The sequence below is a fragment of the Schistocerca nitens genome, chromosome 3, assembly GCF_023898315.1.
Source record: "Schistocerca nitens isolate TAMUIC-IGC-003100 chromosome 3, iqSchNite1.1, whole genome shotgun sequence".
Classification (NCBI taxonomy): Eukaryota; Metazoa; Arthropoda; class Insecta; order Orthoptera; family Acrididae; genus Schistocerca; species Schistocerca nitens.
Genome location: NC_064616.1, coordinates 828,709,233 through 828,736,932, shown reverse-complemented (window position 1 = coordinate 828,736,932; position 27,700 = coordinate 828,709,233). Strand labels below are relative to the sequence as shown.

The 27,700-nt window shown below is 39.1% G+C and overlaps 1 protein-coding gene across 1 annotated transcript in view; it reads right to left on the bottom strand.

The window, feature by feature from the left end:
* The window catches only part of LOC126248847 (E3 ubiquitin-protein ligase HERC2), an 851,297-nt gene that overhangs the window by 441,125 nt on the left and 382,472 nt on the right, over positions 1-27,700 (bottom strand). Inside the window, exons 36-40 of the mRNA XM_049950269.1 lie at positions 25,192-25,390; positions 20,742-20,902; positions 10,130-10,336; positions 2,985-3,132; positions 2,692-2,894 (exon numbers count right to left, since the gene is read on the bottom strand). Of these exons, the coding sequence (XP_049806226.1) occupies positions 2,692-2,894; positions 2,985-3,132; positions 10,130-10,336; positions 20,742-20,902; positions 25,192-25,390 (918 nt within the window). The remainder of the gene's footprint in view (positions 1-2,691; positions 2,895-2,984; positions 3,133-10,129; positions 10,337-20,741; positions 20,903-25,191; positions 25,391-27,700) is intronic.

Sequence of the window (27,700 nt, the reverse complement as noted above, 5' to 3'; positions counted from 1 at the left end):
GGACTTCTTGTAGGCACTATAGACTGTGGATGATCAGAGTTCCAGAGTGCTCTAGGCAGTTGTTCGCCATTGAAGACATCATTATCCTGCCACCATCAATGAGATGAGATCTATTCGTCAACTGAGAAGAACAGTTAAACTGTGAAGCTTTTGTCATCTGCAAAAAGCTACTCCGACTCACAAAAGAAATCTAAATCCATGGACGATTATAAGCATTGTACATGGTCAAGGAGAACTCTGGATCACTATATGTACTGAGTAGCCACAATTCATCCCTAAAGGTTTGTGTGTAGAGACAGTCAAACCAGTCCCAGAATGGCAGCTTAGTGTTATCGATGAAAAATCTTGCTCCACTACCATTGCAGGCAATGCAGTGGGGGAAGCTACTCGTATTATCAAACTCCCAATAGCATACAGCCTGATAGAGAAATATCTTTGGTGAGTAATAGGCATTCTGCATCAATATTCAGAGGCTTTCAAATACAGCATAGAGAAAAGACAGCCCAAATGCCCCATGATAAAACATTGTATCAACAGTGGGGATCATCCTCCAATTAGTGCTCCTACAGTGTGTTGCTGGCTGAACAACAGATAATTCACGAAGAAGTGGAGAAGATGCTGTAAGATGACATCACTGAACCTTCAGAGAGATCCTCTCCAGTGGTCCTTCTGATGAAGGAGGATGACACACAGCATTTCTACATTAACTGAGGAATGTCATGAAAAAATATGTCAATCCACCGCTGTGCATTAATGAAACCCTGGACTGCTTGAAAGGTGCAAAGTATTTCTCAACTCTGGACATGCGGACAGGATACTGAAAAATTGAGAGTGATGAGGCTGACTGAGAAAACACTGCCTTCATAACTCCTGGCAGCCTCTACGAGCTCAAAGTTTTCCCATTTGGACCACATAATGTTCCAGCCACAGTCGAATGTATGATGGACAGCCTGCTTTGGCACCTAAAATGGATGATGTGTCTTTGCTGTCTGGATGATACTATTATTTTTTCAAGGACATTTGAAGAACATCTAAGACACCTGGATTTGTTTTGATGTGTGTTCAGACTGAATGGTGTCCTCTTGAATCCTAAAAAGTGCCTCTTCATTGCCCAAGAAATAAAAATCTTTGGGCATCCAGTGAGTGGTGATGAAGTCCAACCTGATCCCGATAAAATAAAACCAGTCACGGATTTTCTGACTCCACAGCGCATTTGTGATGTGAGAAGTTTTCTCAGAATGTGCTTGTACTACCAGTGATTTATAAAGAAGTTCTGTACCAGGTACAGCCCTTGCAAGAGCTACTGCAAGGAAACACCAAATTTTTCGGGAACATGACACAAGGAAGATCCTTCCTTGTCCTCAAGGAAGTGCTAACATCTTCACCAGTTTTAACATTGTATGATGAGAACGTCAAGACAGAACTTGACATTGGCATTAGTGGTTTTGAGAAGAGGCAGTTCTAATACAAATTCAGGAAGGTCCTAGAGAGGTAACAGCTTATAATTCCACATTACTCCAAGGCTAAGAAGAACTATTACAAGCAAGAAACAGTGTATTGCAGTTGACTGGGCCACCATCGTTGACTTGTATTACCATTCTCTACGCTGGCTGACTAGCCTGAAGGATCTGTCAGGTTGAATGCTCAGATGGGCACTAGGTTTCAGGAATCCATCATAAAAAAAAAAAACAGAAATAAACACAAGGACATGGAATGCCCTTCAGAGAATCCTGTGGTGGAAAACAGCATCATCAATGATATCTCAATCATCTGTGCATTAAGTAATTGAACAGTGGGAAGATCCAGCACTGCTAAAAACCTTAGAAGCCTTGAAGAATGAGGAACCAACCTGAGGAGGATTCTAATTAATAAACTGAGCATTGTATAAGAGGAACTATGATCTGAAGGGGTGGTAATTGTTGCTCATCATTCCAGTTCATCTGAGGTCAGTCATCCTAAAATATTTCCACAATGCTCCAACATCTGGTCACCTGGGATCCGTGAAGAGTCGAGACATAATCAGATGCAGGTTTCACTGATCAGGCCTCTACCAATCCCTTAGACAATATGTCAGCCACTTCAAGGAATGCCAACAATGGAAGCACAGGCCATAATTACATCTCGAGCATCCAGTACCCATTCCACCTGCAGCAGCGCCATTCCATAGAATTGGAATCTAACTCTTGAGGGTCCTGAGGTCATAAAATGGGAACCTATGAATAATAGTCTGCAGTGACTAGATCACTTGCCTCGTGGTCACCAAAGCTGTGCTGAATGCCAAAGCTTCATAAATTGCAACATTCCTTGCTGAAGGAATCATTCTGAAGCACAGAACACCCCTTGTGATAATCTGACCATGGAAAAGTTTTCCAATCCAGACTAGCATCAAAGGTTATTTCATGTTGCGACACCACCCACAAGATGACTGTTGCTTACCATCTCTAAATGAATGGCCTCACAGAATGCTTTAAGATGTTAGCAGATATACACATGGTGTGTGTGTGTGTGTGTGTGTGTGTGTGTGTGTGTGTGTGTGTGTGTGTGTGTGTGTACTCATGTGTCTGAAAATTGGAATGGATGTTCTCATTTTCAGCAAACAATTCATTGATATTATTCACTACACTGCTTTAAGTGAAATATACATACGAACCATCAAACCATCAAAGCTGCTTGGCAAAAATTAATACTTACCTGATAATGGAAAAGTGTGCCTTCTGTAAGCATCTCCCCTGCAACTGTCAACTTGTTCAAAAGCATGTTGTTCACCGACTGATTCCACTGTGGCAGACCATGCAACATACGAAGTAGTAATATGCACTCTTCAGCAACTGTGCTTGAATAAGATGCAGTCAATGGAACTCTTATTTTGGTTTGTTGGGTTCCACGTCCAGACTCTAGAAACATTTAACATTTCACTTATCTCCTGTCAAAAATACGTGAAGAAAACTACAATAAATACTGCTTCAGAATATTACAGTACGTACCAATGTCCTGAAGAACAGGATCTTTTGGACACAGAAGAGCAGTAGAACCCAACAGGCGGAATAATTTGTCAAGTACTGCAGCTTTTTTCTGTGGAATAGTGGTATCCCATGCAGGTAATACAGCTTGAAGTGTTCTTAAGGCTAGGATCTGCAGACAAAAATGAAGTCCCGCTTAGCAGCATTTATTAAAATTTAGTTCTCTAAAAGTCTCCATTAATCACTCATTACAGTTTATTCAATATCAGCAAAATATCTCTATATTACTGAACAAACACCTGCTGTTTCCCTTTTTTCTACTATCATGGCTGTAATTAAGCACTGGTATGTATATTAACATCACATTGCAACCACTTTCTATAATATCCCTGGACAAATTTCTTCAAAAAAGCTTACAGCTCTTGTTACTAGACTCTAAACTACATACTTTTGAGGTTTGTAATCAGGCATCATTGTTTTAAGGAACAGCCACAAATGACACACAGGTATGTCTTGAGAGTAGATAACGTTCTAAATGTTGTGCTTTTCTTAGAGTCCTTGAATTTGTTGTGACACACAACCGGGACAATGCACAATGTAGATGCCACTGTCATTAGGTCCACAGCTAAAGCAAAGTGTATTATAAAAATGAAGTAGATTTCTTGATAATCTTGTTTAGGTGTTATTTGTTGTACATTTACGCACAGTTAATGAATCACAATACCAAAGCACCTTCGAATACATTAGTTGACCTCACACAATACTTTCTCGGCGATTGCATTTACTCTGGATCTCGGAATACTTCATCAATCTACAAAGACAATTTTGCATTTATTTCTCAGTTGTTCCAAAAAAATATAGTTATTTCTCCAGTAATCTTATTTTTCAAAAACTCTAGAGTGAAAACCTCACACATAACTTCAAAGCAAATTTATTCATGGTTTTCCATGAACATGTGACACACAATATTCATTATTAACCTATGAACACTAAGATATTATCTTAAATTTTCAAGTATTTACCTTGTACCGGTTTGAAGAACATGTCATTTTTGCACCCATGTGGAAAACAATGAACTTCAACAAATAAACTTCACCCTTTTTTTTTCCAATTACTGCTGTGATCATCATCATTTACGACTGATTATTCCTTTCAGCGTTCAGTCTGGAGCATAGTCCCCCTTATAAAATTCCTCCATGATCCCCTATTCAGTGCTAACATTGGTGCCTCTTCTGATGTTAAGCCTATTACTTCAAAATCATTCTTGACCAAATACAGGTACCTTCTCCTTGGTCTGCCCCGACTCCTCCTACCCTCTACTGCTGAACCCATGAGTCTCTTGGGTAACCTTGCTTCTCCCATGCGTGTAACATGACCCCACCATCTAAGCCTGTTTGCCCTGACTGCTGCATCTATAGAGTTCATTCCCAGTTTTTCTTTGATTTCTTCATTGTGGACACCCTCCTGCCATTGTTCCCATCTACTAGTACCTGCAATCATCCTGGCTACTTTCATATCCGTAACCTCAACCTTGTTGATAAGGTAACCTGAATCCACCCAGCTTTCACTCCCATACACCAAAGTTGGTCGAAAGATTGAACGGTGCACAGATAACTTAGTCTTGGTACTGACTTCTTTCTTGCAGAAGAGAGTAGATCGTAGCCGAGCGCTCACTGCATTAGCTTTGCTACACCTCGCTTCCAGTTCTTTCACTATGTTGCCATCCTGTGAGAATATGCATCCTAAGTACTTGAAACCATCCGCCTGTTCTAGCTTTGTTCCTCCTATTTGGCACTCAATCCGTTGATATCTCTTTCCCACTGACATTACTTTCGTTTTGGAGATGCTAATCTTCATACCATAGTCCTTACATTTCTGATCTAGCTCTGAAATATTACTTTGCAAACTTTCAATCGAATCTGCCATCACAACTAAGTCATCGGCATATGCAAGACTGCTTATTTTGTGTACACATATCTTAATCTCACCCAGCCAGTCTATTGTTTTCAACATATGATCCATAAATAATATGAACAACAGTGGAGACAGGTTGCAGCCTTGTCTTACCCCTGAAACTACTCTGAACCATGAACTCAATTTACCGTCAACTCTAACTGCTGCCTGACTATCCATGTAAAGACCTTTAATTGCTTGCAAAAGTTTGCCTCCTATTCCATAATCTCGTAGAACAGACAATAACTTCCTCCTAGGAACCCGGTCATATGCCTTTTCTAGATCTATAAAGCATAGATACAGTTCCCTGTTCCACTCATAGCACTTCTCCATTATTTGCCGTAAGCTAAAGATCTGGTCCTGACAACCTCTAAGAGGCCTAAACCCACACTGATTTTCATCCAATTGGTCCTCAACTAATACTCGCACTTTCCTTTCAACAATACCTGAGAAGATTTTACCCACAATGCTGATTAAAGAAATACCTCTGTAGTTGTTACAATCTTTTCTGTTTCCATGTTTAAAGATTGGTGTGATTACTGCTTTTGTCCAGTCTGATGGAACCTGTCCCGACTCCCAGGCCATTTCAATTATCCTGTGTAGCCATTTAAGACCTGACATTCCACTGTATTTGATGAGTTCCGACTTAATTTCATCCATCCCAGCTGCTTTATTGCACTGCAATCTATTGACCATTTTCTCCACTTCCTCAAATGTGATCCTATTTCCATCATCATTCCTATCCCATTGTACCTCGAAATCTGAAACATTACTGATCGTATTTTCACCTACATTGAGCAACTCTTCAAAATATTCCCTCCATCTGGCCAAGAAATCCACAGGATTCACCAGCAGTTTTCCTGACCTGTCCAAAATACTTGTCATTTCCTTCTTACCTCCCTTTCGAAGACTGCTAATTACACTCCAGAATGGTTTTCCGGCAGCTTGACCCAAAGTCTCCAACCTGTTTCCAAAGTCTTCCCAAGATTTCTTCTTGGACGCTGCTATTATCTGTTTGGCTTTGTTTCTTTCTTCAACATAACTTTCTCTGTCTACCTGAGTTCTATTATGTAGCCATTTTTGATACGCCTTCTCTTTCCTATTACAGGCTGCCTTGACTGTGTCATTCCACCAAGCTGTTTGCTTCATCCTACCTTTACACACTACTGTTCCAAGACATTCTTTAGCCACTTCTAGTACTGTGTCCCTGTACCTTGTCCATTCCTTTTCCAATGACTGTAATTGACTACATTCAACTAACTGGTACCTTTCTGAGATCATTGTTATGTACTTGTGCCTGATTTCCTTATCCTGAAGTTTCTCCACTCTTATCCTCCTACATATGGACCTGACCTTCTGCACCTTCGGCCTCACAATCCCTATTTCACTGCAGATTAAATAATGATCAGTGTCATCAAAGAATCCCCTGAATACACGTGTGTCCCTCACAGCCTTCCTGAACTGTTATTATATAGTCAATGACAGATCTGGTTCCCCTGCCTTCCCAAGTATACCGGTGAATGTTCTTATGTTTAAAAAAGGAGTTTGTGATTACTAAGCCCATACTGGCACAGAAATCCAAGAGTTGTTTCCCTTTCCTGTTGGCCTCCATATCCTCTCCAAATTTACCCATAACCTTTTCATAGCCTTCTGTTCGATTTCCAATCCTGGCTTAAAATCACCCATGAGCAGAACACTGTCCTTGTCCTTTACTCTAACAACTACATCACTGAATGCCTCATAAAAACTATCCATCTTATCTTGATCTGTCCCTTCACAGTGCGAATATGCTGACACAATCCTAATTTTCTTGCTAGACACTGTCAAATCTATCTACATCAGTCGTTCGTTTACATACCTTATTGCAACTACGCTGGGTTCCATTTCTTTCCTGATGTAAAGCCCTACACCCCATTGTGCTATTCCTGCTTTGACTCCTGACAGGTAGACCTTGTATTCTCCCACTTCCTCTTCTTTCTCACCCCTTACCCGAATGTCACTAACAGCTAAAACGTCCAGCCCCATCTTACTTGCAGCCTCTGCCAGCTCTACCTTCTTCCCAGAGTAGCCCCCATTGATATTAATAGCTCCCCATCTCATTACCATTTGCTTGCCAAGTCGTATCTTAGGAGTCCCTGGTTTGTCAGTTAGAGGTGGGACTCCGTCACCTCCAAAGGTCCGAGGCATTTTGCTCTGATTGTTGCCAGCATCATATTTAAAGTACCAGGGAAGCAGGTTGCTAGCCTTACTTGCCCCGAGTCCCACTGAGTTCTACCCCTAACGGTTGAGGGACTAACCGGTGGATTTGGTAGTCTTTGCCGTATGAGCACAAAGGTGACCACGCCTCAGAATATGTCCGAGATGCCCAGCCTTATTCCAAAGTAGCTGGTATCCCGACTGTCGGGACCACTTACTTGGCCACTCATACGTTGCCCGTGGTTCGTGAACTAGGACATGACTACAGGAACCCACACCATGATTACTGCTGTGATAATGGGAAAAACAACTGCTCGTTCTGAGTTAATCAGGGCTTACTTCTGACCAAGCTGTGTTTCTTTTATTTGGTTATAGCATCAGTATCTAAAACCTATTGACTTTTGGAAACCATTTGCCTCTGCGCATCACAAAACCTATTACAAAACTTAACATACTACACATAATTGGTTAATCTTGTCCATTATGTTTGGTGAATTACATTAAACATTCATGAACACAATACTGAAGCTAGGTAATGGCCTCTTGCAATTTAATACCGTAATTTCATATCATTTTTAGGTGATCCTGGAGGGCTCCAAAATAATAATGCATACATTGTATGCATTATTAATTTTGAAACTTCCTGGCAGATTAAAACCATGTGCTGGACCAGGACTTGAACCTGGCAATTTTGAATTTCACGTGCAATTGCTAGAGATCCTGTGATGACTACGAGGAAGATCAAGTATCTGATTTTGCTCTGATCATGTCTTCTGCATGAATATGTACTAATAGCAGTTAGTTATTAATCAATGTCTTGGCTCAAATGACATCTTCTGCTGGATCAGAAGTCATCCAGTCTTCTTGGGGAATGTTGAGCACAACTTTGCCCTATGAATAGTCATGCTGGTTATAAGACTGTAAGCATAGTCCTTCTATCATTAAACACTGAATCCCGATATGTAAGCCATTTTTGTATGATCATCCTGTACAAGAATAACAGAGGACCATACAATCCTAACCTTGGAAAGGACCCACACTGATAATCAATAGTCAAGGATTTGTTGAATAAAGTTTCTGTAAGTGATCTCTTTTTCTATAAAATTACAATTCCTTAGAATTTTTCCAAATATTCAGAATTTAATCAGTGGGTTCCAAATGGTTAAATTTATTTTGTTATTAAACTTTAAACTGCTGTATTCCCTGGCTACCATCAATACAATTGTGTACCACAGGTTGCCACAGTTCTGGGCTGCTAACACTTCCTCTGGAGGTCAAATGAAAACATGCTGCATAAACAGACAGATGCCAGGTTGTTTTCAGTTGAACTTCCTGCAGGCACCATGGTACCCTGTGGTACCAGCCTCACCACAAATGATGCTGCCATAGTGGCACTACATCGTTTATGCGAGTCACTTGTCTCCACCAGTATCCTTCTGCTGAGTGAGTATTTAGGCCATCACCTGACGGATCTGCAGCCAGTTCACACTCCAGGCTTACACTAGCTGCACCTAGCAGCTCATCAATCGGAGCTCACATATCCGAGCCAATGAGGAGTATTTCAATACTGTGTCCATGTGTCCTTGAGCTACCACCTCCACTGACCTCGTCTAAACTGTCCTTGAGGTGCCACCTTGCTGAATCTCATTTCTGCCATCCTCTAGCTCACCACCCTCATTGGACTCTATCTTCAGCCCACCTTTGAGCACCTTACTGTTCTCCACTGGCCATCGCCTCGCAGACTTCATTTGTACAAGAATATTCCAGTGCAAGCTAGGTAATTGATTTTCAGCAGGACACACATAGTGCGAACTGATGTCTCAGGAAACTGCATTACTTCATTCTATTTGTTAGACTTAATAAACATAACAACTATTCTTTGCTAGTATCAAAATGAATCAAATCAGTGCTAGCAGATGGGCAGTTTACTGCAGACATTGTCTTCTGTTCATGCCATACATCAGGTAGTGTGTGTGTGTGTGTGTGTGTGTGTGTGTGTGAGAGAGAGAGAGAGAGAGAGAGAGAGAGAGAGAGAGAGATGTTAGAACTTTGTGTAGTTATGATATGTGCTCAATTAGTAGGGTCTTAACAACTGTTGTGTCTTACTCAGTACTGGAAACAGATAGACAAAAACTGATTATTTTTCTCTTCCCTGCAAAAACACATAGCAAATTAACTAAGAAAAAATGAAGTATGAAGGTTGCTGCAAGTGGTGCAGCTGGATGCTGGCTACTGCCCACACTTTCCCTTGTTGTACCTCCTCCTACTCATCCTATACCTTTTCTTCTATATTTCTTCCATGCTCCACAAAGCTGGAGTGGAGTAGAGTTACCTCTATTAAGGAGGACATTCACCAAAGGCTCAGCTGGTAATAGTCTGTTCCTATATAACTGTCTTCTATTTGGTGAGTAGTAATCTATTCACATAAAGATTTTTATAATTGCATTCTGCATTTCCCACTGTCATATTTATACATAATCATGGATATTCTCTCAACAGTTACTTACATTCTATGAAAAACTACAATCAAGCACGTGCTGAACTTGTCTCACATATACACTCCCAATTAGCATTGTATCAACTTCAACAATCAGGTTTGATTCACTTTTCAAGTCGAACTTTATTAACATGAGCATTCACTGAAATGGTTGACCATTTGCAGTTATAAATTTAATCCAATGAAGTAGGAGACAATGACTAACCCAAATGTTAGTCACTGAAATGAAATGAAATGAAATGATCGTATGGCATTGTTGGCCGGGAGGCCTCATGCGGGGAAGTTCGCCCGCCGTATTGCAAGTCCTTTTTAGTTGACGCCACTTCGGCGACTTGCGAGTCAATGATGATGAAATGATGATGAACACACAACACCCAGTCATCACGAGGCAGAGAAAAATCCCTGACCTCACCGGGAATCGAACCCGGGACCCCGTGCGCGGGAAGCAAGAACGCTACCGCAAGACCACGAGCTGCGGACTGTTAGTCACTAAGTTACTATAACAGGAAGGAATTAAACTAACCTGTTTATGCAAAGTCACGGTGATGCTTCTGTCCTGCGCTCCTGCTATGGACAACAGAAGGCTTATCCAAGGTGGTGAGCTGAGAGCTAAGCACATGGAATTCGACACTGCAATAGCACGAACAAAACCCAATGATGCCCATTCTGAGTAATGCGTGACAGCGAGGAGCTGAGGCTGTGTTGGTGTCTCTGACATTCTGTTGCCAAGCTGTATAAACAGAGGTATACTTTAATAAGAAACATGAATTATTGTTTACAAGTTCTGGGAACAACATGAAGACATCTACAGTAATATGAACTATAATTATTCTCCAGCAAAACAAAGAGTAATCCTATTAAGCCTACCAATTTTTCCAAATGTGTGTCTAGCACTTTCTGGAATGACACCTTATATGATCAGTCAGTTGTACCAAAAGGAAACTTCACATGAGAAAACTAGAATGATCTGAGACGAAATTGCGGAACATTACTTACATTCAGGAGGCAAAATTTCAGCACTGACAGTAAGTACATTTAAAATACAAGACACTGCGATAACTTTGGGAACTAATAGCCCCTTCCTTGGGGAAGCTTAAAATGTAAGGGCACATCCGTCAGACCACAGTACGAGACACATCCACCTGTAGTGTGGACAGCATCCATAATTATTTTGATTCTGAATATTTATTTGAATTTTTTACACTTGTTTGGGAACTGGCACAGTGTCACTGTTGTAAATGCTGTTTCATTAATTAGTTGTTGAAAGAAACCAATATTTCTACACCTGTCACAACTTCGTTCACAAAATTTTTGCCTTCCTCCTCGTAACACAGCTGCGTGTTAACCTCAATCACATTCACTTTGCCTTGCAGTAGCCAGTCAACAGTGTGGATATCCACCATACACAACGTTTATGGTATCTATGAGTCTTTGTAACAATAGTGCAAAATGCTGTCTCACAAATTTCCAGTCAGTCATTCCCGAGTTCATAAATTGTCCACCTTTTGCATCCATATCTGTTTCGTCTTCTATAATTTATTACACTATTCTCACACCACATCCTCACACACATACTGGTACCTATATAATGAACCCACTTTACTGTGGACTTCAGCTGCATTATAGCCCTCTGCATAACAAAATTGAACCACACTATGCAACTCACACTTGACAAATAATTCAAAGTGAAGAGCCATTGAACCATCCTCACAGCTGAGCTCCTACAAAATAGGCCAGCTGTACTGAGGGCAAATGGGATGCCTGTCATTTCGGATAAGTCTCCATCACCTTCCACATCACTGCTGATATCGCAATGCTGTTGCAGGTCGGATAGAAAAAGAAGAAAAAATGTTTGTACCACCTTTTCATATAAATTTATCAGAATTATTCTGAATTTCTTTAATCTTTTCCTATCACACAACTTGGTGAGAATATGAAACATTACTGCAAGTTATTTCACACACATTCATCCGACACTGAAGATATTTAGCTCTGTAACCATTTTCTAAAGCACTAGGACAAGTATTCTGTTTGTCACAGCAAAGTTCTGAGTTTCCCGTGCAGCTAGTAGTTTGCAGTACATTAGGACAATTATTTCAACGACTCTACTTTTGATATTGACTTGTGTGTTCAACCAAAACAGTCTTTTTCAGTTTGATATAATAGGAATATAGGCACCTCTTTTGTTCCCTGTGCCAACATTTCAAGGTATGCACTTTGTCCAATGTTACATTATTTCCATTCATAAAGAACCACATGTACATTTATTTGGTGTATTGTGTTTCATGCACCTGTAAGATCAGTTCTCAAATTTGTATCAGAGGTTAAAAAAGAACTAGTTAAAATCGGATTTTTTTCAGGATTCAGTTAATTTTGAATTTAACGTAATAATTTTTTGTCTAGTTTTTTTCTAACTGTAGCAATGTTTGCTGATAAATACAGTTGTACTCAAAGATGATGCCTCTACTATTTGATGGTTTCTTACCTTCAGTCCTAAATTATTTACAGCTATGAAAATAATATATTTTTTTGTGCTTGGTGGTGACAGTTATAGTTATCTTGTAGATCATGCATGTTTCAATACATTTCTTGGGTATTCCCCATACGGTAAGGGAGACAACAAATATTTCTATGAATGAAGCATTCTTCAGAGAATTGCCGAATCACCGTGGCTGAATATATGATGTTTAGACAATAGATGTAGTTGTTACCATCAAGGACATTGATGGGATGATACCAGAAACCCACACCACTCAAACTTCATACAAGTGGGCATCCCCACATTTTGTCTGTGGCAGAAAACTGGATATTCTGTTCATGAAAAAGGTCACATTTATGAACCCCCAAGAGCTGCTGATACAATACTTCTTTATTAGATATAACTTTTGAACAAAATGATCATCATCAAGAAACATAAAATTATTCATAGCAGACAGTGTGTTATCATTCTTCCTGTGATGGAAAAAAACTACAATGTGTAACTGTTGTCAGAAGTAAAATGCAGAAATACAGTTAAATAATCTTAGCACATTGTCTATATTCAAGTGTACTGCAGACATATGGAATGCTCTATAGATACTCATGCCATATGCAAAGTGCAGTCCATCATCAGATGGTAGCACTGATTTTTTCACAAGATTTACATTTGTGTCTTCACGAAAAGCTCTCCTTTACATATTACATCCACATCTACATAGATACTCTACAAACCACCATACGGTTCAGAGAAAAACAATCGTCTGTATGCCTCTGTATGAGTCCTAATTTCTCATATCTTATCACTGTGGTCCTTAGATGCAATGTACATTGTCAGCAGTAGAATCGTTCAGCAGTCAGCTTCAAATGGCAGTTCTCTAAATTTTCTCGATAATTTTTCTCGAAAAGAATGTTGCCTTTCCTCCAGAGATTCCTATTTGAGTTCTCCAAGCATCTCTGTAACACTTACGTGTTGTTTGAACTTACTGGTAACAAATCTAGCAGCTCACCTCTGAACTGCTTTGATTTCTTCACTCAGTCCAACCTTCTATGGATCCCAAACACTGGAGCAGTATTCTAGAATAGGTTGCACCAGCGTCCTATGTGCGGTCTCCTTTACAGGTGAACCACTCTTTCCTAAAATTTTCTCAATAAACAGAAGTCGACTATTTGTCTTCCCCACCACAGTTCTCACATGCTTGTTCCATTTCATATTGCTTTTCAATGTTATGCCCAGATATTTAAACGACTTGACTGTGTCAAGCAGGACACTAGTAATACTGCAACCAAACATTAAAGGTTTTTTCTTACTACTCATATGCATTAACTTACATTTTTCCACACTTCGAGCTAACTGCCATTCATCACATTGACTATAAATTTGGTCTAAGTCATCTCGTGTCTTCCTACAGTCACTCAACTTTGACACCTTACCATACTCCACAGCATCATCAGCAAACAACCACAGACTACTGCCCACCCTTTCTGCCAAATCATTTATGTATATAGAAAACAACAGTGGTCCTATCACACTTCCCTGGGGCACTCCTGACAATACCCCTGTCTCTGATGAACACTCACTGACAAGCACAACACACTGGGTTCTATTATTTAAGACGTCTTCAAGCCATTCACATATCTATGAACTTATTACATATGCTTGTACGTTTGTTAACAGCCTGCAATGGGGCACCATGTCAAATGCTTTCTGGAAATCTAGAAATATGGAATCTGCATGTTGCCCTCCATCCATAGGTCACAATATATCATGTGACAAAAGGGCAAGCTGTGATACTTTCTAAAACTACACTGATTTGTGGACATAAGCTTCCCAATCTCAAGAAATGTTAATATTAAGCTCTTCAAAACACCTTTACATTCAAATTTAAAGTTCCACTGCTTCTACTCATTCAGGGAATACATTGACTTGTGAAGTTTTCTTTCAAGTCCAATTTGCTATTCACATTTGATTCATTTAAATGTACAAACTGTGTGCTAATAGCAAATTCTGAAATATAATAGAAGCTTAATACATACCCCAATATAAGGAATTACTTATTGAAAAAGTTGTCAACAGTTCAATGCATTTGACACATTCAATTTACATTTTTCATGATTATACATCATAAATTCATAGTCCCTGTAAAAAAAACCCATAAGATCAATGCTAAAAATTCCCCAATTTTGCATTTCTTCCAAGTAAGGTTTACCTCAATTCTAAGTTCTTACTTGAAGTCTTGCTTGACTTCGTCCCATTTTCTTACTACTGACATTTGATGTGACTGAACGAGTTATAAGTGGCACAAAAGACAAATGGTTCACACCACAGGTTGTGACGGGGAGTTAAGGGAATATTTTAGGCCATTGTGGAAAGTGGAGATGTGAGAGAGGAAATGCTGACATAATTAACGAGCGGTGTTGTCAATACAACTTGCAACCTTTAGCTTCACTGTGCAATTATGATACAACTACTGCCAATCTGCAGTGATAATGGAAACACAAGACAGTTGACACAAAGTGTTCTGGACTGAGCCAATACATGACAAAGGGTCCCAGCCACTACCTTTTCTTGTGCCACTTATAACTCAGTCTCATCGTTTTGCATGTATTTCTGATGTAGGATATTCAGGAACAATATCAATCATCAACCTTTTAAATTCAAACATTGAGTCTTGAAAAATATGCTTGATCATAATTGAGGAAATGTCATCCATTTATGGCTAGTGAACTCTTATTGGCTGGGGACTTGTTATGTCACCCAATAGTCAGTGCAGCCACCACACCACACTAACACATGTAAAATGAGCTCACCTACTGGATATGTGGAGAGGGGGAGTGGCCCTTCAGCGACGGGAGGGCTGGTAGGGGTGGTAGCATTTTGTGACGTGCTGAAAATATACTTTTCATGCAGATGATGTGCTACGACAGAGATGCCACATGGAAATGGAACAAGGGTTTTGTGCTAGCACATTTTAAAGACTTTCGTGTTCGAATATGACACGATAAGTTGCAACCTCAACAAACGCGATTCATGTTTTGCACTGCACAAACTACACACCATAGATTGTAAGGATTGGCAGCAGTGATACAGGGCATCATGCGAAACTGTAGCACCTGAGTTTTCTTCCAAATTTACATTTCACACAGTGTGCAGAAACTCACTGAGCCAAGTTCTAATAAGCTTATAATATCAATTGGGGAAGTTAAATCATTTTTTCACATCTCTGTTTCTCTCATCAAGCCTAAAATAACACTTTAACGGTGATGAGATCGTAAGAAAATCATTACACAAAACCACAGTGGCGACAAAGTATGTCATTAAGCAGATGTCTGCATTTATACTTATGGTTTAATCACGTAGCTGTTGTGACGTTTTCGGTTTAATTAGACATGTTCATTTATTATTATTAGAGGTCTGCGCGGATGCGGATATCCGCGGTATTTGTTACTTGGCGGATAAAATCGCGACCGGCGCGGATATCCGCGAGTCATCTGCGGATAATGAGCAAGGCATCTGCCCAGTACGTATGTTGCAATGTTTGTCGAAAACTTAAAGTCTGTTGACATTCTTAGAATCTTGCAGGACCCGGGTAAAGCGGATGTCTGTTGTCCTCAGCCACTGGCTACAACCGACGTAGCTGTACCCAAGAGACCTGCGCCTAATCCATTTCCGCAACCATGTCTTTTGTGTGGTCTGTGAAGTGCTCTCTGGGCAGCAAACCTACCCACTGTCTACCAAACAGGTGCCCGTTGCAATCGGCCGGCCGCGGTGGTCGTGCGGTTCTAGGTGCTGCAGTCTGGAACCGCGGGACTGGTACGGTCTCAGGTTCAAATCCTGCCTCGGGCATGGATGTGTGTGATGTCCTTAGGTTAGTTAGGTTTAAGTAGTTCTAAGTTCTAGGGGACTGATGACCTAAGATGTTAAGTCCCATAGTGCTCAGAGCCATTTGAACCATTTTGAGCCCGTAGCAATTTTTCGCTGCCTTCAGTTAGCGCTTTGTAGTGACCGAGTGACAACGTGAATCGTATCAAATATCAGTGAGAATTCTTTCTTCAAATGAACACCATATCGATGGATACAATTTCGTGTAAGGTGAAAAAAGGTGATTTTACATTAGTGAAGGAAAACAAATTGAAATCGCCAATTTGGAAAAATTCGGATACGTATTTGATGGCAACGAAAAGATAAAAGATATAGTGGCTTGTTTTGCATGTAAAAAAGTATATTCCTACACTGGACACAAAAGTGGAACTTCAAATTTGCTAAAACATTCGTGTGAGGCTGGACAAAGTAGCATAATTACTTATTTAAATACCAAGAGAGACGTGAAACTTCCTGAAGTTGCGCCAAATTTGAAGACAGCCACGACAGAAAAACTTATCAATCTTGTCAGCAAAGACATTTTACCATTCGAAGTTGCGTGTGGATCTGGGTTTTTCAAGACGGCACAGTTTCTTATTGATGTGGGGGCTAAGTACGGTGCAGTGAGTGCTAAGGAACTGCTACCTCATCCAACCACCATATCCAGAAATTTCAAGGAAACGGCCGATCATCTGCGTGAAACTGTCTCCGGAGAAGTGAAGAATATATTCAGAGATATAGGTGGAGCACTAACTGTCGATTTATGGACTGATCCGTACCGTAAAATAAACTATATGGGAGTGACTGCTCATTATGTTAATTGTGGTGTCACCGCCAGACACCACACTTGCTAGGTGGTAGCTTTTAAATCGGCCGCGGTCCGGTAGTATACGTCGGACCCGCGTGTCGCCACTGTCAGTGATAGCAGACAGAGCGCCACCACACGGCAGGTCTAGAGACACGTCCTGGCACTCGCCCCAGTTCTACAGCCAACGTTCATAGCAATGGTTCACTTACAAATACGCTCTCATTTGCTGAGACGATAGTTAGCATAGCCTTCAGCTACATTTGCTATGACCTAACAAGGCACCATATTCAATTGATATTGAGATTCTATTAATGTATCATCAAGAGCGATGTTCTACAAATGTGGATTAAAGTTAAGTATTCCAGAAGCTACGTACTTTTCTTTATAGCATTCATTACGTATCCTGTTTCAGACCTCACGCCAGCCTGCGTGAGTTTAAGCGCATGCCTTTCGGCTTCCTCTCATTGTGTCTAGGCTGTCTTGTCTAGACACAACATTAATTATGAAGAAGTGACACTTGAGCATCGAGTGTTGTGCACCAGAAATTTTGAGAGTGAGATTTAAAGAAAAAAACACCAGGAGAAAACAAACTTGAATTAATTAAGATACTACGGTCGTTTGATTTATTCAGTGCTGTGAATAACATCGTGTTCGTTACGGATAGAGGTCCAAATATTGTTGCAGCACTTTGCCAATATACAAGAGGCTCTTGTGCTCAGCACACATTCTTAATACTGTGCTGGAGCACACCACTCGAGGAGACACGAATGATGAGAAGAGTGACGTGCAGTGACTAATAAATTCCTGTCGAGCTATCACAACTTTCTTTAAAAGATCTGGTCTTCAGAATCGCCTTCAGAAGTCATTGAAAGAAGATATAGACACATGATGGAACAGTCAATTGGATATGTTTGAGTCTATTAATTCACAATGGTTTGAAGTTCTGTCAATTTTGTCAGAGGAAAATCAAGATAGTTTGATTGATTCTATAGACAAGAGGATGTTGGAAGATATAATAACCTTTCTGACACCATTTAAAATAGCTTCTTGTGATCTCGAAGCCTCCAAAACCCCCTAAGCTTTATTTATGTGTGTTGTGAAAGTTAAAACTTCTCCCCTTCCTCGAAAAAAATGATGGCGACAACCCATTTCTGATCGATTTAAAGAGTACAGCCAAATCTATTTTAATCAGCAAATGGGACATAACAGTAACCCATAAACTTGCAACGTTTTTGAATCCAAAATATAAAAACCTAAAATTTCTTAGCAGTGCCAAAAGAGATGAAGTTGTAAAGGAAGCGAAAAATTATGTTGCGAGAAATTGTCCACAGTGAAAAGATAAGGAGGAAACAACATCTGGAATTCCTGCAAAAATAAAAAAATAAAAAAATAAACCAGAAGTCTGACGTACTTTTTAATGAATTTGAAGATTCCTCAGAAGATGAATCAACGAGAGATCTTGACTTTGCGTCAGATGAAATTCTCAGATATAAGAATGATAAAGTCGAATTTTCGGAAGGCATCGACCTGATAGCTTGGTGGCGTGGACGTGAAAACGTCTATCTGCGTCTTTCGAAACTCGCATACTTCGTGCACTGCATTCCAGCGTCCAGCGCGCCATCTGAGAGAAGCTTCTCTACTATGGGACAAATAATGCAGGACCAACACACGTCTTTGAAGCCACAGACGATTGATGACATCATGTTCCTGCATAGTAATCTTCCAAAGTAAAAAGGTACTTGTACGGCTTCTCTTACTTCACTGTATTTTTGGGCTTATCTGAATTAGTTACAATTTTTTTTTTCATCTGATGCTTTCTTTTACAGAATTTGAATCAGAAGCAAGCAGAAGATGAAAATATTTAATCTGAAGCCTGTGAGTTTTTATTGTAATATTTATAGTAAAGAATTTCCTCGACATATTGTTAGTATTTTTACTATTCCCAGCAAGAACATTTAAGTAGCATTAGATAAAAGAAGGAAATATTTAACAAGCAATTTGTTTTGTGGTAATTTTCATATTAAAGAACTCAATTTTAAGTTTTTACTCTTCGCAACAAGAACATTCAACAGCTAATACATCAATATTATTAAACTAGGTAGTGATGGTCTCATAAGTGCCTACCTAAATTTTAGCATGCACTACAGTAACATTTGCAGTCGCCGAGCATTGTCGCTCTTTGTGAACAGTGAAACAGATCTTCCGGAGCGGTGACACGGCGGGCCTTGTGGTTAATTACAAGTGGGACTTCAAACTACGGCTCACGACCACCAACAAGCTGTGACTGCGATAGCCCGTGAAAGACTATTATGATCACATTGAAAACTTTTAATTTAGCAGCCAATTAGTAAAGATAAGGGATGAAATCCATAACAAAATTGCACATTTTATCTGTAACTCGGTATTGTTTAACAGGGAACAGTGCCTAACATTTGAAGCTATGGGACAGTGTTTTTTATATAGACATCTTGAAATCATTTGCAGTTCCATTAAACTCTGAAAAAAAAATTTTAACATTGAAAGTATTACCTGCGAAATCCACTGCAAATTTTGTCTTAGTAATTTAGACGAATGTTGAGGATGTTTTAAAGTGTACAAAAATTTGTTTAGTTGAAAATGAAACAGATATTTCATTTATCGCTAGGCTCGATAAATCAGCCGAAAGGTGAGGTTCGAGATTTCAATCGTATTTTTAGCTAAAGCTAAATGGACTCCTAATTTCTATAACCACTGATTTTGTTGTCACTCTTCAGAAGACGTCTTATTTCTTCCAGACAACGTCAATTATTGCTGGCAGTTTAACTTTTTCACAGGTGCGCCAGCGTTTTGCAGTGTAGGCCTAACACTGTAAATACTTTCACCTGGAAATGACGAGGACTGAACGCGTAAGCTATAATATAATCATCAGCTGACATGAATGGCTTCAAAATCTGACACATCCAAGCAGTGAGTACAAAAAAACTGTCAGTAAGTGATGCCTTGTGCTAGTAACAGTTTAAAACCATCGTCATTTTCAGCTTCCTTGGCACAAGAGCAGCGAAATATATAGTTGTTTCTATACGCGTATTTTCATCATTTAATACTATTACATTGAATTTTATTTTTTTAAATAGCGTTTCCAATCTCACGAGATCCGAACCGCTACTGTGTGCTCCGGAGCGCCAATGCTTTCCTGTTTGGAATGGTCTGCTTTAGAGTAGGTATAGAGCATTTCCTGTGGTTTAAGAAGTCAAAAGTAGTTAAGTTGTCGCAGAAATGGCACCCTAACAATAACTATGTTATTACATACCATAATTCTAAGTGCTACTGTCTATTACTATTAATTACTCATTCAAAACTTAAATATATGCGGATGCGGATAAGGAACTTGCGGATGCGGATTAATTGCTGCGGATGCGGTTGTGGATTAGGACCTTGTGGATGCGGTGCGGATGCACTTTTCTTATCCGCGCAGACCTCTAATTATTATTATTATTATTATTATTATTAGTATTAATATTATTATTATTTTCGAGTGAGCATGAATGACGATCTCTCAAAAATGCATGTTTTGAATGTATAATTTGTGGTCGTGTCACGTCGGAAAACAGCTCGATTACCTTGTACCCAGATACCAATTTCAATTTTTTGACGGGTTTTATTTGCTGTTACACATCTGTGATTTTTTAAAAACTAGTAAAATTCATTATCCAAATTAATTTTATAGTACACTTCATTTCCTTCACTTAGACAGATTTTATACAAAGCATTGGACAGCACTGTGATTTTTAATCATACGTTGTTTTTGTTCATATTTTTGGAGGCTTTAATATTTTCCTCGATTCTGCATTTTCTTCAATTTTGTGTTTTTTAAGTCTGGACCACACGAAAATGTAAAATAGGGGTTTCACTGTAATGACTAAATAAACAATCAATTAAGAATATATTACTCATCAGTAGGTACATTACTATTTGTATGCAAGGAAATAAATAATAATTCTGAAGACTTACCAGTACAATGTCCCTCAAAAGAGAAGCCAGTATTCTGGTTGCAGATTCTTGTACATTATTTCCTTCAATTCCACAAGAAATTGCTACTGTTCTAAGCAGAGTTATGGTTGCTTGCTTCAGAAGTCTTGTTGGTTGTATTGCCTTGCCAGTTACCCTCAATACTAGAAAAAGAAAAATTATACACTATATGTTAAGTTCTTTTCCATTTAAAAGAGCACATCATAATTACTACTTTTTAAGTTCTAACTGTGTGTGTGTGTGTGTGTGTGTGTGTGTGTGTGTGTGTGTAATTTGATACATTGAAATACCTACCTGTCTTAAAATTCTCTGTTTTGCACCATTTACAGAAAATGGAAAATTATCCACATTGCTGAAGATTTATACAGTCAGCTCCTTCATTTTCAACAGATATTAAATGAACTAAAACACCAGTCCAGATAGTCACATGTGTTAGCATGCCACTTCTGGGATTCAAGGAGTCATGCTGGCCACAGACTGAATCCACCTGGTGCATTAATGACCAAGGCCAATATGCTGGCCTGCCTGGATATGGTTTTTAGGCAGTTTCCCCCATATCTGACTAAGTGAATACCAGGCTAGTACCTACATCCTGTTTCAATTACATTATTTGCAAACATCTCAAAAATGCATACACAGTTTCATAGGGGATAATATGAAATGCAGACAGATGGGGAAAACAGATTCTGTCATGGGGACCGGGGAGGTGGGGGCTGGATAAAAGTCCATGACAGGAAAGAGAAGACAGGAAGAAGAAATGCATTCAAACAATGCTGTTGCTGTGACCACCAAAAGATACGAGCCAGAATCATACACAAAGAGAATGCCACATGGCAAGGCCAGCCTCCAGAGAGGTACAACACAGTTATTGTCAGACAATATAGATGGTGTCCACAACACAGTGTGTACTATGATTCCACCTTATGTCACCCAAACAGTTCCCAGCTGTACATGCATCTGTCAAAAGCAGGTATAAGCAGATGCACAGGTCCATTCGTAAGTTAGTTTGTCAGTATCAACCGTGCCTCAAAACAACGCCAGGCCTTATCTACACTGCTATCCAGAGTAGCCCAACTGGACATTATACTAGTTAAATTAGTCATCATTCACTGGATCCAGGACTAAACTAGTGTTAAAAGATTGATCAGTGCAGCTGAACATTTAAATACATTGGCATGCATCAACTTCATACTCACGTTATATACAATTTATATTAATACATTATTGGAAATTGTTGCTAATCTGTATTCCAATCATTTATGCCATAGTATGCCTAAACCTATTTGGATCTGTGACAAAGCCATATAGTTGCCACATACAAGAACATTGCTGTGGTTAGGCTTTGCACCTACCCAGCCAGCAATCACCATTACATCCGAGGAAGATAATTATGTAACCCGTAGGGACCTGCCTATCCACACAAATGTGCAACTTGGCCATGATCTGCCAGCCACCAGACAGTATCCCATGTGCCGACAGAGGTCACTGGCCCCATGTACCTATTCTCCTCAATGAGCCAAGTGACTGAAAATAGTGCCTACGGTATCCTGGTATCCAGGCTGTATTTAGGCTGGTGCTCGAGTCAGGAAGAGTAGTCCACTTAGAGGGGGCTTCCTGGACCAAACACTGAGTGCAGTAGCATTCTATCAATCAGGAACTCACTTTCGAGCCATTACAACAATGACAGTCCATTTCATGTCAGTGATCAGTTAGTGGACTGTGTTTGGTTGATCATACTGGGAATTCAAAATGGAATTGTCCTCCTGAGACTTTAACTCGCACTGTGTCAGAACTTGTAAAATTTGGCTGTCACAGTGCAAAGTGTATTTACTAGTTAGTAATACTGCTAGCAGTGTTTGTTTTCTTCCTAAAGACCTTCAGCCTTTAGACACTACAAACGTTTATTTGTTCTTCCAAGAAGTGATGTCTTTGTCAAGTGAGTAATTCTTATAATGTACTAAAACACATGTCAGACAAGACATATTCTCTCTTATTAAATAGACCTTGTTCTACCATATATACATGAAAATTTCTTGTCTGCCAAACCAGATGGACACAAAAAAAGTCACCTCCATAACTGCAAGGAGTTCTCTTCCTGAAATTTGACATCAAGTACATTTGGTGAATACAACAGCTGTAATTGTATTTAAAAGGAACCACCTGAAGGGCATCCTAAAACTGCAAACCAGAGAAGGAAACATCAATGAAGTGTGCTATATGGTACTGGATAGTCAGTCATTAAAAGAAATGTAAAAACTGATCTTTCAACAACATCCGGATTGTTTAAAGAAGAATCCAACTCATTTGTGCATGTGCACGCCTGAAGCAAAATGAAATCATAGTAGAAAGTGTAAGCTTGTGGCCCTGCACCAAAAAAGACAAAGTCAAAAGGGGTTGTTCTATCCTACTGATTACCTTGAAAGGGAAAAAACAGTTACTTGTGATTAATGTGGACATCTTCTGGACCAACTGCATTAAAATTACAGGTATAAGAAAGGTTTAAAATGTGTTTCTTGTGAATAAAATCATAGAAGTCTTCTCTGTGCTAGCAGCTGCAGTTCCTCACAAACTTACTGAATCCATTTTATGATACAATGGAGTATGCAAGCAACTTTATAAGCATTTTCTTCCCATTGAGGTGGGAAGTTTACAATGGGACAGAAGGTCTAGGTTTGAACAAGTAGAAGGTGGTTCTGAGAACATTACGAAGTCCATATGATAATGTAGTGCATGCTAATATGACGACACTCAACACGGAACCAGATGTAGTGAGTTCGAATTTCAGTGCAAAAGAATTTTTTATGACCTGCATATGGTCAGCAGAAAGAGAGGACAGGTGGTAGTGTGAAGTTCCTGCTCACCAGAGTATATGTCAATGTCCTGAATTCAATGTCAAGCTCCTCTGCAGTATCTCACGAAGTGAAGACATGTGACACTGCTGATGTAACACACACATAATATGGTGTCTTCATGATCAGCAGCCCCATTGGTCCTATTCGAGAGAAATGCGAGAACCATGTTTCATCTTTTCACTTTGCTTTCCTTCTACACTCACCCTTATGATGCAAAACACAAAATGGCAAACAAACTCCACTGTGAATTTGCCCTTAAAAGTAATTACAGATTTCTATGTTATTGTCAAATCTCTTTTACGAATGTGGGACTGAATTTAAGGTAAACTTGAGTTCTTTAATTGTTATAGAAGATTTTGTAGAAAGGCTAAATCTATTATTTTGAAATATTTAACAATGGTGATATATGCTGCCTCTTCATGCCATGATTCGAGCACAGATAGTTATATGTGATGCAGAATAAAGTCACAAGTTTACACAAGTAGAAAGGACATTTTACACATGTAGATTATTTAAAAAACATGAATTGGGGCAACGATTTCACATTGCAGAATGTTCAAAATGTGCTTTCTGTAATAGAAGCATACATGTCTTCTCCATGTCAGCAGCACATTTAACGTTCACTATTTCACATTCTATATATTACATAATTTTTTTCTACCAGCCAAAATGTAGGATGAGTTGCAGGAAATTATCGTGTTAAGGTGGACTTATCAAATAATCCTTTCTTCACTAACATCATAAATTATTTCTAAAGTTCTGGTCAACAGTATGGTATGAATTCCGTTGGGACCAAATGGGCTCTCGTACACCTCTCAAACAGCTGTACATTGCAAGGATTCTCTCTTTGTTGACATGATCTTCTTACTCATTTCGGAGGGACCCGGCATTCGACCAGACTTTTCCTATGACATGACTACTATTATGTAGTAACAGGTGCAGGTAGGTTCACAAACAAGGGTTTATTGTTCCAATTACAAATTAGTTTAACTTCACATCGACAATAACTTGTTACAACCAATAATAAGAACAGAGTATCATTATGCTCCTGAGTCAATTTTGGTTCTGTATTATCTCTAGGTCTCCCTAGTTACCAAGTCTCATGAACTTAGAACTTTGCCATGGTTGGAGCTCCACGGCATGCCACACTACTCTGCAGACTCCGAGCCCCTGAATGCTCTGGTGTCACCAGCAGGCATCTGATTCCCCCCCCCCCCCCCCCTCCGCCCCCGAACATTTCCAACATACACAACCACACCAATCCAAACAGAGCCTAATTTTCTCTTACCTATAACTATTATTACTTAAACCTAGTCATTTGCAATTCAGTTCTCAGCCTTATATATATTTCTATAAGCATAAACATGCAATCTCAGTTCAGCAGTAAGAGTGCACATCACCAACTCCCAATTACCACTATGCATATTTGCACCCTTATAATGTGCTTTAAAATCTGTGTACCATTGTTGTCTGAATGCAGCATCCAAATAGTTTTGTAAGGGTGAAACATTATGCATAGTTTCCTCAATCAGTACAGGCTTGACACACACTTAACAGATTCTCTACAAAAACACTCTCACCTGTTTTGCATGCATCTTCACTTGTTTCTGTATCACTTTCTGTATCAACTGGTGTCGGAGGGTCTGCTAATTTCAGGTCATATCTGCCTTCTTTTCCCATACGATAAGAATTAGTAGATCCATTATCCCATTGAACTCTAATCCACCCATCTTCCCCAAGTTCTCCTATCACTCGGCCTTCACCTGGAGGAGGACCATCCTGTAGAATAATTAAACAATAAACACTTTAATAAACACTCTGCAACACTGGTGAATATTAAAAACCCATTGCTGACACTGATATATGAGAAAATGACAATTCCTCATAATTTAATGATCATTTACATAGTATTTTAATGTAACTTTCTAGGATTTAATAAACTCTTTTGATGGATATCAGTGTAAATAAATACAAATTTATGTCAGACTTTCTACAAAAACATCTGTATACACTCAGGATGAATATAATGTGAATACTGTAATTTTTTACAGCAGAGATAATGCTCTCTATACATCAATCTTCCAACAATGACATCCTGCAAATAAAATATATTTTCACTAGTGCCATTCAGTAGACAATTCTCCTAAACTTTCCAGTTTTATCAGCATGCATTGATCTATAAATAAATAAACTAATTATGCAGTGACTAAAGGTCATTTATTCCTCAAATGCATAACAAACACACATAACACATACAATTTTATTTTCAGTCAGTTTTCTTGCTGGTAATAGGTATCTACCTCAATCTTAAGAAGAAGTGGACATGCTAATGGCACTAGGATGGAGGTCAACTGGGCCAAGGCGATGATATGACAAGAAATGTACAAATATTTGGTATAAAAGTATAGAATACAAAGCCTTGAAGGTAGACAGAGCCACATCCAGATAGTTTACAAAGAAAAAGCAATGTCTGTGAAAGGCAAGAATTCAGATTTATGTCCCACTCTACAACACTGTTTTACTGGGTCTTGAAGTTTCTGAACAGTGCACACAGTGACAGTCCAGGACCTAGAAAGGTGACTTATAAATTTCAAGAGCAAACATGAGCTAGTGTGCCAAGTTGGTCATACTCTGTATGTCAATTGTTGCCGTATGAGCTGTCATTTGACAGAAGTGGGAGCGGTAGCGAGTCACGTGGAGGACGAGCATGGCCGCCCACTGTGGCAATAGCTTTTTTCGCCAATGGATATGTCTTATAGAGATCTATCAGATAATTAAACCAAAATTGTGATAAACATTACAATTTTTTAGCTATACACCATAATGTGTATCCTGTTCTGAAAAATCAGCAAATTTAGCCAAAGGATTAATTTATATCATACAAGTAGCAGCACCACTATAAAATAATAATAGTTAGGAAAGTAGAAACAGGTTCTTGATAAGTTGTTTATATTCATTAACAATATTATCACCAAAAGTAATGTTTTCATGTTAAAGCATAATTTATGTGAAAACCAATGAGTGTAGTAAAAATATAATTTTGGCATTGAAAAGCTGATAAAATTTGGAAGTGATTTCATACATAATATTTGTATATATCAACAGATTTATATGTTTACATGCTCAGAAAGCAAATATACTTGATTTGGCTCATGTGACCTATGAGAGAATATAAATACCCGGCCGCCATCTTGGCTTGAGCAGGCTGGTTGAGGCAGTATTCACAAGCAGTCTCTGTGCGAGTTTGATGGACAGTGAGTTGGTCGCTTTGTGAAAGTATTGAGCTTTTTCTAAGAGTCTAGTTGTGGACTTAGAAAATTTTCGTGTGTGTTGCCAGTGAACACTTGGAAATATTGTTGCATTGTGGACTTAGAAAATTTTCACACAGTTACTAGTGAACAATTAGTAATATTTTCGAGCTAGGGACTTAAGAGTATTTTTCTGTCAACTCTGCAATTTTACCAGAGATTTAGAGTGTGGATTCGGACTTGTGATTTTTGCCAGTTAGTATCTGAGACCTTTAACTTGAATCTGAAGCAAGGTGGACTTAGGATTTTTCGAGGTTTTGGAGTGAGTGAGGACCTAGCTGAGATACTGCCTGGTTATTTACATTCTTGCTTAGGATACACAGTCATCCTTGGAAGTTTATTAAACATGTTACTATGGGTCACAAGGAAAATAAATCTAAAAATTTTGTGAAACTCAAACCTCTGTGAGTTGTGAACTTAATTACACAAATCCCTGCCTGCATTTTTGATTGGAAATTGCAATTTTCTACTGAATAATTTGGGTAAATGTGATGAGTGAATGGTTACTCCTAAGAAGTTAACGCAGTCACACTTCTGAAAAATCCAAATTTTCACTGTGGCCCATGATCGTGTGTTACTAATTAAAATGTGAATAAATAATTTGCACAACAGTGTTGGGGCTCAGAGCCGTTTCAGTGAGCTATTGGACATTGACATTCAAGTGACATTTGTTCAGTACAGTACTTCAATTTTATGTTTACATTTCAAGGATTTAGTGGACAGTGCAGTACAGTCAGAACACTCCAATGTAGCAAGAAAGATTAACTCTGGAAATGAAGTA